Source organism: Sturnira hondurensis, unplaced genomic scaffold (assembly GCF_014824575.4).
Source record: "Sturnira hondurensis isolate 20B ecotype Veracruz unplaced genomic scaffold, ASM1482457v3 Scaffold0024661, whole genome shotgun sequence".
NCBI classification, from domain to species: domain Eukaryota; kingdom Metazoa; phylum Chordata; class Mammalia; order Chiroptera; family Phyllostomidae; genus Sturnira; species Sturnira hondurensis.
Window position 1 is genome coordinate 203,094 of NW_028097292.1, and position 10,695 is coordinate 213,788.

General features: G+C 51.0%; 1 protein-coding gene, 1 non-coding gene and 1 pseudogene across 8 annotated transcripts; all 3 read left to right on the top strand.

Moving 5' to 3' along the window:
- The first annotated feature begins 287 nt into the window (after nucleotides 1-287).
- On the top strand, nucleotides 288-10,148 carry MAGED2 (MAGE family member D2). 7 transcript variants are annotated; one of them, XM_037038616.1, is made up of 14 exons: nucleotides 288-391; nucleotides 1,881-1,954; nucleotides 2,299-2,790; nucleotides 3,405-3,713; nucleotides 3,834-3,897; nucleotides 4,156-4,235; nucleotides 4,756-4,850; nucleotides 5,534-5,613; nucleotides 5,707-5,749; nucleotides 6,170-6,232; nucleotides 8,861-8,975; nucleotides 9,361-9,719; nucleotides 9,786-9,839; nucleotides 10,014-10,148. In XM_037038616.1, the coding sequence occupies exons 2-13, from the start codon at nucleotides 1,910-1,912 to the stop codon at nucleotides 9,829-9,831; spliced, it is 1,791 nt and encodes a 596-aa protein (XP_036894511.1). In that variant the 5' UTR covers nucleotides 288-391; nucleotides 1,881-1,909; the 3' UTR covers nucleotides 9,832-9,839; nucleotides 10,014-10,148. The 7 variants fall into 7 exon arrangements, with proteins under 7 accessions (XP_036894511.1, XP_036894505.1, XP_036894512.1 ...); XM_037038610.1 differs by lacking the exon at nucleotides 6,170-6,232 and adding an exon at nucleotides 7,788-7,850; XM_037038617.1 differs by lacking the exon at nucleotides 6,170-6,232 and adding an exon at nucleotides 7,788-7,850 and having other exon boundaries at nucleotides 10,051-10,148.
- LOC118981792 (small nucleolar RNA SNORA11) lies at nucleotides 6,431-6,559 on the top strand. Its single transcript, XR_005065418.1, has one exon. It is a non-coding gene; the product is annotated as a small nucleolar RNA SNORA11 (small nucleolar RNA).
- LOC118981793 (uncharacterized) lies at nucleotides 8,578-8,686 on the top strand (annotated as a pseudogene).
- Nucleotides 10,149-10,695: the final 547 nt, after the last annotated feature.

Here is a 10,695-nt window from a genome sequence, read left to right on the forward strand (position 1 = left end):
TGGGGGTGAGATAAGGGTGGCCTTTCATTGGTATGTTACGTATTTCTGCATTATTTGAATTTTCACAACAACAACACATTACCTTTGTAATAAGAAAGAATAAAGATAGAAAAATAAATAAATTAAATGAATGAATCGTTTTGAGGAGGTGGTTTTGTTTGGAAGTGCTTCAGACCGAGCCTGGTACAGTGGCATAAACACGAGCTTTGGCGTCAGACAACCCTGAGCGGGGCCTCATTGCCCCACCCCCGAGGAAGGAGAAGGGGGGTGGCAGGGGGCTGCGGAAAGGGGCTGGGCTGGGCTGGGCTGGCTGCTGTTCTAGTCCAGGAGGCTGAGGCTTCGAGAGGGACTGAGAGAGGGCAGACGAATCTCGGACTCGCTCGAGGACAAGGTGAGGGAAGCTGAGATTGGTGCTTCTTGGCAGTCAGACAGTGGTTCCAGCCCCCTCCAACCTGTAACCAGGCAGGTGGGCAATTACAACTGTACCACTGCAGCTGGGGAAGAGGTGACCTGGAGTGGGATGTAGGCAACCAGGGGTTCTTAGAGAATAGTAGGCTGTACAGACCAGGGAGCAGAGACTAGCGGAGGAGCAGGGGGAGAAAAACGGGGAAACAGGCATGTTGGATGGCGGACAGGGAATACGAAGGGGAATACTGAGGGGAAGTGGAGACCCAGAAAAGAAAATATGAGATGCAGAGAAGGGTTAAGGAATATGGGGGGGAGGGGGTGCATAGGTAACATGGAGGAGGATGTAAGAAGGGGAATAGGAAATTCTGTGGGGTAAATAGGAAATGCGTTGGGGGAATAGGGAGCAGGAAGCAAGGCAGAGAGAATACGGAGGGGGTATAAGGAACGAAGAGCAGGGAGCGGGGGAAGGGCAGACTAGCTGAGACCGAGGCCCCCTAGGGAGGCGGAAAGGGGCGGGACCACTTCCGGCCTGGAGGGGGGAGGGCAGTCCCCGAGTTTCGGAGGGGCTTGGAGGGAGTGGACGCACCCTGCTATAGTAGGAGGACGAGGTGAGCAGCAGCGGGATCCAGCAGTTATCGGAGCCTGGTAGGGGTCGGCCCCACCCTCTGGGACCTAGAGGAAACCTGTCCAAAGGACCGGATCATACTGGATCTATCCGGCTGAGAAGGGAGGGGATTGGACCCAGTTTGGCTGGGACCAAGATGGAATCACTAACTCAATACTGATTTGAGGAGGGGGTGTATTAGGGAAGGGACAGAACCAAGATTTGCTTTGCCCTTGTTTGGAGGGGGGCGTGTTATGAAAAAGGGCGGCACCTGGCGGTACTGTAGACTTGGGTGGGTGTGAGTAGGGGAGGGGCCAAGACCACCAGACGCCCAGAAAATTTGAAAAGGAGGCTTGATGGGGAGGGGGCGGGACCTAATGCTGCGGACCTGGAGAGAGGCGTGTATTGGAAAAGAGTGCAGGACTGAGCCCGCGACTATTGAGCATGCGTACTATGGATTGCTTGAAAGGCGTGCAGAGGGGCCCCGCACCGAGACGGGCCAGTTGCTGAATGCGCATGTGCACGGTGGACATCAAAGAAAGGGCTTGTGCTGGGAAAGCGGGCGGGGCTGAGATGGGGCCCTGAGCGGACGCGCATGCGCTCTGTGGACCTGCGGCTTTGGGGGGTGGGTGCACTGGGAAAAGGGGCGGGGTCCTCAGCTGCCGCGCTGGCACATCTTCCTGGAGAAGAGGAGGGTGCGGCTGCAGAGAATTGAGACCTGGACGCTGTGGGTTACTGAATCTGAAAACAGTCGTTGGGGGTGGGGGAGGGGTTTGGAATTGGGGCCGAAGTGAAGGTAAGGATCAGACTCAAGGCAGAATAGGAGAGAGGACGTGCTGTGGATTGACCCAGGCCTTCTCTCCTTCAGGCTCAGCTCTTGCCAGGCCAACTTGAGACATGTCTGACACAAGCGAGATTGTTACGGGTCCAGCCCGTCTCCAGGTAAAACCTCCTTCTGCCCTCTCCCTAGCTGCTTTTCCTCTCCGGCCCCTGTTGCTGCCCCACCTCCCTTCCCATCCTTGTCCTTACCCATCCACTTCCCTGCCTGGGTGTCCCCCACCCGAATAGAGGGAGGAAGGAAGGAAGGAAAGAGGGAGTTCATCCCTCTTTTGCCATCAGGTCCTCCTGCTCAGAGGAAGGGGAGGCCTTGTTGGGCTGAGGTGGTCAGAGCATGCTGAAAGGAAGAGTTCATATAGGTCCGAGAAATGAAAGCCTAGAATTTTGGAGCAATTTGCCCAGTTGTGGGTGAAGAGAAGTTCTGTGAGCTTCCCTGCTTTCTCTTGCAGGCTGAAACTTCAGAAAAGGAAAGCGACTTGAAGGTGCAGACCATATTGACAGTGACCCAGAACTTGGAGGTCTCAGAGACACCAAAGGCTTCTAAGGCACCAGAGGTCTCAGAAGCTGTGAAGGTGTCTAACACCGCAGGGGTCTCAAAGGCCACAGAGGTCTCAAAGACCCCAGAAGCTCAGGAGGCAGCTGCCACTAAGGGCTCACCTACCACTAAGCCGACTGATACCCAGATTTTGTCAGCCGAAGAGAAGAGTCCAGCACCTGACACCAAGATACAGAAAGCTGACCCTCAGGCTGTGACAGTACCTGCCACTGAGACCAAAAAGGTTAGCTGTGTGGCTGATAAGAAAGTCAGTACAAAGGCCGTGGAGACCGAGGCTGCTGCCTCTCAGCCTCCGGCAGATGAACCTGAGCCTGAGGGTACAGCTACCCAGACTCAGGAGAATCAGGATACTCGGCCCAAAGTCAAGGCCAAAAAAGCCCGAAAGGTAAGACTTCTGCAATCACCATCCTTGCTTTTCAATTCCTGTTCTCTTAGTTGGTTAATCTGTTCTGCAAACATTTAGAAAGTTTCCTGTGCTCATCAAGGCTGTGGGGGAAACTAAGAGGAATGTAATGCAATTCTTGTCGTCAGAGAGCTCACAGATTTTGGGGGAGATGGGACAAGGATACACATAGTTGTAATCTGAATGTAACACGATTTATACTTATGTAGTAACTACTCTGTGTTAAGCTTTGAGCTAGCACATTCATATAGGTTACCTTTTAAATCCTGGAAATAATCCAATTTCATAGAGAAGGAAGGAGAGTCCCAGATGTGTAGAATGAGCTTGTCCAAGTTGGTACAAGCAGAGTCAGTGGTAGAAACAGAAAGAAGAGAAGCCTCAGGTTATCCTTGGGTTGCTCCTGGTCTGGTTCTGTGATGAAACTCTTGCTTGAAAACCAGTGAAAGACAAACCCATCATTCAACATGGCTAATATCTAGTGAATCAAGTTGTTACTTCAGGGGTTGGATTAGAGGAGGTTTCTGGAAGAGATAGAGTGAGGAAAAAGGACAATCTGCTTCATCTGGTGCTGTTGTGCTTTCTCTCTGTTGATGCAGGTGAAGAATATGAATGGGGAAGAGGATGGCAGCAGTGATCAGAGTCAGGCTTCTGCAACCACAGGTGGTCGAAGGGTCTCAAAGGCCCTAATGGCCTCAATGGCCCGCAGGGCTTCAAGGGGTCCCATTGCATTTTGGGCCCGTAGGGCATCAAGGACTCGGTTGGCTGCTTGGGCCCGGAGAGCTTTGCTCTCCCTGAGGTCACCTAAGGCCCGTAGGGGCAAGGCTCGCCGCAGAGCTGCCAAGCTCCAGTCATCCCAAGAGCCTGAAGCACCACCATCTCGGGATGTAGCCCTTTTGCAGGGGAGGGTAAGAACCCAGTCCTTTCCATTCTGCCCTGTCCACTGCCTTGCCTGCCCTCTTCTTTGCTGTCTTTTCAAAGCTTCTGCAAACATACTTTGATCTGTACACCTTTTCCTCCTCTCTCAGGCAAATGAGTTGGTGAAGTACCTGTTGGTTAAAGACCAGACAAAGATTCCCATCAAGCGCTCAGGTAGAGTCCTACAAACTCTCCCCACCTCGTACTGCGCTCAATCGTCCTCTCCCCTGTATGTTGGGAGCACTTGCTCTTATGCTCCTACCTCTGTCCTCCCAAAGTTCTAATTTGGCAGTGCTAGTGTTTCTGATCATTAGCTCAGAACCTGCTTGTGTCACTCACAGCAGAGTTGGCAAAGGGTCTGCCTGTAGTTTGGGTATGGGGACCACCTGGCTTCACTTCAGCTCAGGTGCTCGCAACACTCTCCCCTTGCAGACATGCTGAAGGACATCATCAAAGAATACACTGATGTGTACCCTGAAATCATTGAACGAGCAGGCTATTCCTTGGAGAAGGTGAAGGGGCAGCCCTGGGGGTGGACGTAATGGGGAAGTCTTGAACTGAACAAAGGTGTACACGTCTCTTTGGGGAGGGACCACAGAGACTCACTGTGCTAGCTCCATCACTCTGAAGATGGGAAGACAGTGGCCTAGGGAGGTGTGTGAACTTGCTAAGAGTCACACGACCAGTCAGTGGTAAGGGTACAGCTAGGACTTAATTCTCCCAACTTAGTCCTAACTCCTGTCGACTGCTGGATATGTCGTGGAAGGTATTTCAAATGTTTGCCTCTTCCTTCCATTCACCATCCACAGCGTCCCTAGATTCTTGCTAATCACAAGGATGATGTTGATAACAATAGCACATTTGTTGTCTGTTTGCTGTGTGTTCGCGTCACAGCTAAGTGCTTTACATGCCTTATCCTACTGATTTCACATACATGCACACAAACACACAGATCCCTAGGTACATGGGGAGCTGTGGGATGCCCATGAAGCTGAATCTTGTGATGTCACAAGCTTTCCTTTCCATCCACAGGTGTTTGGGATCCAATTGAAGGAAATTGATAAGAATGACCACTTGTACATTCTTCTCAGCACCTTGGAGCCCACTGATGCAGGCATACTGGGAACGTAAGCTGGGGTGGGAGGGAGGGTTCTGCTTTTGTCCCTGGTACTCCCCCATCCCTGTCCTCTCTCCCCATACCCTCCTGGAGAGTCAGGAAAGACAGGACCTGAAAAGCCCTGTTCTAGCTCCCACATGTAGTTGGAATCCTGCACACAAATGTGGCACCTGGTTATGATTGACCAAAGGGTGTAGAAGTCTGGGATGGGGCATTCCTGCTGTCTGGTTGTCTGTCCAGAAGCTTCCCAGGAAAGCAGACCTGTCCTTGCTTGTCTCTTCCTGCTGCCCTTGGGAGGGTGGTTCTCAAGGGAGGGCTTTCTGGAGTGGGTGGCTCATGATGCTGGAAGGGCAGGATCACCAGTGGGCTGTGCCTAGAATTCTCTTGTGGCTGAGGGTTCTGGGAGAGAAAGAAGGGACTCACACTACTGAGTGCCTGAGTCATGCCAGGTTGCTAGGATTTCTTCCCTCCTCTTTGGCAACCTGGGGAGGGGAGGATGTGATTTTCCCATTTTGCTGAGTAGGAGACTGAGTGTAAGTGTCTTGCCCGAGTTCACATAGAGCTGGAAACACAGACTGGGCAGAACTCTCCTATACCTGAGGAACCTGGGAGAGGCCAGCCTAGCGAGCTGGCTGGTGTGTTTTTTGCAGATGGCTGAGGGGCATAAACCTCTTTGTCCTATTGTTCCCCTAGAACCAAGGACTCCCCAAAGCTGGGTCTCCTCATGGTGCTTCTTAGCATCATCTTCATGAATGGGAATCGGTCCAGTGAGGGTGAGTGGCTGGGCATGCAGCTGAATGGGTAGCCACTGTTGGAACTTCACGTGTTCACTTTCTGTCCCTATCTCCTGTGCCCCCCCCTTGCAGCTGTCATCTGGGAGGTTCTGCGCAAGTTGGGGCTGCGCCCTGGGTATGATTGGGCTCTCTCAGCGCTTGCTGTCCGTGTTGTCCTTTGGCAAGAGAGGATGGTCCCAGGATTGCATCAGCCTGGTGGTCTGGTGGAGTGGGCTGGGGCGCTGGACTGGGTAGAGGGCCCATGGCTTTGAGCTGGGTGGATGGGGAAGTGGTCCCAAACTCCCAGATTCCTCTCTTCTTTATGTCCCCTTCCTATTCCAAGATGGGATATAAGATAGACATTCAGGGCATCCCTGACAAAGAGCCATTTGGCTTCAGCTGCCTGCTTCTAGTGACCATGTATGTGTTTACTACTTTTCTGTTTTCATTAAGATGGCCACATGGGCTAGAAAGTTCTCTTCCATGTTAGGAAATGCCCATACCCTCATCTGGGAAGTTCTGATCTCTATTCATAGATTATTTCCCCCCTTGTCAGGGTGAGGCACTTGCTCTTTGGGGAAGTGAGGAAACTCATCACAGAAGAGTTTGTGAAGCAGAAGTAAGTGGTGGTTTGGGGCATTATCAGTCCCTTAGGTCTTCTGGGTATGTTGGTCTTGTTCAAAAAGTGCTTGATAAGCCCTTTCCTTATACTAGCTTTATGGGTATTGGCATCCTGTGCCCTAAAACAGCCCTGTCCACAATTCCCATGGGTAACCACTCCCGGGCTGAACCAGATCAAACACAAGGGCTTTATTTCAGGGTGTGCTCAGAGCAGGGTGCCTGAAGAATGGCTCCTCTGTTTACAACACACCCAACAGGAACTTGGGTTTACTCCTCACAGGTGGCAGGATACTTTGGCCTTCCTGTGACATCATGCCCTATACATCCCTCCCCTGCAGTACCAAGTGACTACCTGGCACATAGCCAATGGGAAATGGCTTCATATTAGAGGCCAAGGCCATGAACTGTGTTTGGAAGTGAATCTGAGGAAGGAGGGTGTTTGGAAGCCTTTCTCCAGGAGCGGAATTTAGTATTTGTTTGAAGGAGGTTGCCACTGGTATCCAGTGGTTTGACAACAGATTTGCTTGTTTAGAATGAAGTTTCATTTCCTTTCCAAGGTACCTGGAGTACNCAGACCTGTCCTTGCTTGTCTCTTCCTGCTGCCCTTGGGAGGGTGGTTCTCAAGGGAGGGCTTTCTGGAGTGGGTGGCTCATGATGCTGGAAGGGCAGGATCACCAGTGGGCTGTGCCTAGAATTCTCTTGTGGCTGAGGGTTCTGGGAGAGAAAGAAGGGACTCACACTGACTGAGTACCTGAGTCATGCCAGGTTGTTAGGATTTCTTCCCTCCTCTTTGGCAACCTGGGGAGGGGAGGATGTGATTTTCCCATTTTGCTGAGTAGGAGACTGAGTGTAAGTGTCTTGCCCAAGTTCACATAGAGCTGGAAACACAGACTGGGCAGAACTCTCCTATACCTGAGGAACCTGGGAGAGGCCAGCCTAGTGAGCCGGCTGGTGTGTTTTTTGCAGATGGCTGAGGGGCATAAACCTCTTTGTCCTATTGTTCCCCTAGAACCAAGGACTCCCCAAAGCTGGGTCTCCTCATGGTGCTTCTTAGCATCATCTTCATGAATGGGAATCGGTCCAGTGAGGGTGAGTGGCTGGGCATGCAGCTGAATGGGTAGCCACTGTTGGAACTTCACGTGTTCACTTTCTGTCCCTATCTCCTGTGCCCCCCCTTGCAGCTGTCATCTGGGAGGTTCTGCGCAAGTTGGGGCTGCGCCCTGGGTATGATTGGGCTCTCTCAGCGCTTGCTGTCCGTGTTGTCCTTTGGCAAGAGAGGATGGTCCCAGGATTGCATCAGCCTGGTGGTCTGGTGGAGTGGGCTGGGGCGCTGGACTGGGTAGAGGGCCCATGGCTCTGAGCTGGGTGGATGGGGAAATGGTCCTGACTTCTGTGCTCCCTTGAGCTTACTGTCTCTCTTCAGCTTCTATGGTGCTTCCTTCTTGTGCTGGAAACCCCCTCTCCACGTTGGAAATGCCTCTGCACACATCTGGGAAGTGTCATGGCCCTGACTTTATTTATTTATTCATGTATTTATTTTTCTTTGCTGTCAGGATACATCACTCACTTTTTGGGGATGTGAAGAAGCTCATTACTGATGAGTTTGTGAAGCAGAAGTAAGTGTCTGTCTGGTGTTGGTATGTGCTATACATTTTGCCTGTGTTAGAACTGAGTGATGAAGCTGTAATGGGTGCACGTGTGGTTGTGTGTATGTATATAGGTGGTAGCTCATTTTTAAGGTGATGACAGGAAACAACAATAGGTATTTCTTGATCTGTTACATGTGCTGTAACATATGCCTTCAGAACCATTCTGCAGTGGGGAAGGGGTTGTCATCACCAGCATTGTATATGTGAGGAACTTGAGGCTCAGAGTGGTTACACAGGTAGCAAATGAAAGATTCATTTTTAGATTCATGCCCTAATGTGTTGGTGCATAGCAATTAATTTCAATTTAAAAATGTCATAGAGTAGTAGCTGTAGGCAGTCAGCTACTATGTTGGGGACCCGACATGTATATCTCATCTCATTTTCATAACTACCCTGCAGAATAGGTGCTGTCACCCCATCTTCATTTTCAGTTGCTAGACCTGTAGACTCAGAGAGTGGAAGTGTGAGCACAGCCCTTGCTGGTGAGAGGCCCATTCAGGCCTGGAGCCTGGCCCTCCTGACTCACTGGCCAGGGCCCAACCAGTCCTTGGTCCCAGAGAACGTGTGCACACTCACAGAGTCTGGGGCGTACGTGATGTACGCAGCTCTTGGTGGACTGTTTCTTCACTTCACAATCCTTTTCCATGGTGGGCTGTCCCAGGGCTCAGCCGGGCCACGGACAAGACGCTGTGGTGGGGTGTGCTCAGAGAAGGGGGTTTGCAACACACCCGACAGGAATCCAGGGGTCATTGTGACAAGGGGCACAAACCTGTGGCCTTACTGTGGACAAACACCCTACATGTATCACCCCTGTACCTTCACATGGCTGCTGGGCAGGACCAATGGGACAAGGCTCAAATATTGGAAGAAAAGCTGGAGTATTTAAAGGGGGATGTTGGTACCTGGGGCCTCTCTAGTCTATGCATGGGTGGGCCACGGGTAGTCGGACATAAAGGCTTTGAATCTCTCTTTTCAAGGTACCTCGACTATGCCCGGGTCCCTAATAGCAATCCCCCTGAGTATGAGTTCTTCTGGGGCCTGCGCTCCTACTATGAAACCAGCAAGATGAAAGTCCTCAAGTTTGCTTGCAAGGTAATTGGAGAACTGCCTACGCTTGGCAAATCAAGAGCATGGATTGGCCATTGCTGGCTGTGTGCAAAGCAGCCTGCAGCTTGTATATGAACATTCTGAAGCCTCTGTTAATGTGCCAAACACTTTAGCTGATTCATTTAATCCTTACAACTAACATGTTGGTGCCCCACTGCAGATGAGAAAACTCAGGCTCAGAGAAGTTGTTAAGTGATATAACTGAAGTCATAGAGCTAGTGTCAGGACATGGATGGAATATTAGGTGTATAATTACTAGAAGTATTTATTGTATTACTATTGTATACAGCATGTAGCATATTACATAGAATACAGGAGGTACTCAGTTCTCAGAGTCTCATCCTTCTGAGAGTCCTTATTTCTGTTTCAGGTACAAAAGAAGGATCCCAAGGAATGGGCAGCTCAGTACCGAGAGGCGATGGAAGCAGATATAAAGGCTGCAGCTGAGGCTGCAGCTGAAGCCAAGGCGAGAGCAGAGATCAGAGCTCGAATGGGCATTGGGCTTGGCTCTGAAAATGCTGCCGGGCCCTGCAACTGGGATGAAGCTGACATTGGACCCTGGGCCAAAGCCCGGATCCAGGCTGGAGCTGAAGCTAAAGCCAAAGCCCAAGAGAGTGGTGGTGCCAGCACTGGCGCCAGTGCCAGTGCCACTGGCAGCTTTGGTGGCAGTGGCAGCCTGACTACCACTCTCACATTTGGGCTCTTTGCTGGCCTCAGTGGAACTGGTGCCAGTGGCAGCGGCAGTGGCAGTGGCAGCGGCAGCGGCAGTGGCAGCGGCAGCGGCAGCGGCAGTGGCAGTGGCAGTGGCAGCTCTGGTGCCTGTGGTTTTTCCTACAAGTGAGATTTCAGGTATCTACTTAGATTTGGTGGCGGCAGCCAGGGCTCTGAGCTGGGTGGTTATAGGAAGGCCAAGGTCAGAGGACCAAACGGAGAGTGTGGGAAAACACTGCTTTTGACATTTTATTCCTTCCTGTTTGGTGGATATCAATTGACTTCCTAATTTTCTTTTACTTGTGTTTTCAGATATTGCTAATTCCAGCTGTCTTTCTCTTCATGCCAGGGTGCGGCCTCAGAAACGTACTCAACACAGCACTCTAGGCAGCCACTATCAATCAATTGAAGCTGACACTCTACATTAAATCTGTTTGTCATTTCTGAGTTTATTGCTTTTTTTGTGGGCTATCATATTTGAGTGATACATTTTTAAATAAATGGAAAAGTCTCCACCTCAGTGTATGCTTACTTTGAGGTGACATTGTTAGATTCAAGGGAACAAGATTAGCTTGCCTTTCTGGGATAGGTAGAGGCTCATTCTAGCCTACAGGGCAGGCAGGATTGTGGTTGGTTGGGGAGTCACGGGGCTTGTAGGCTCAGAAAACATACTTTGAAGAAAATCCCTGAGGTGGGTAAGTCTGGAGCAGAAAGCAGAGGTAGAGGAAAGGGCATGTCAAGTATAGACTCCTTTTGAGAAATTGGGATGAGATCGAAGGAGACAGGTAGGTAGCTAAAGGAAGATACAGGAACAAGTGGGATTTTCTGGGGAAAGCAGAGGGTGCCTTCAGCAGGCAGGAGCCAATGGAGAAGGAGATGTTAAAGACTGACTCATGCAGCCCAGTCCCCAAGGAGATGGAGAGGGAAAGCCTGGGAGAAAGAAGGTTCAGAAAGGACTTGGACTGGAAGGATGTCTTGTAGTGGGGAGGCCCCA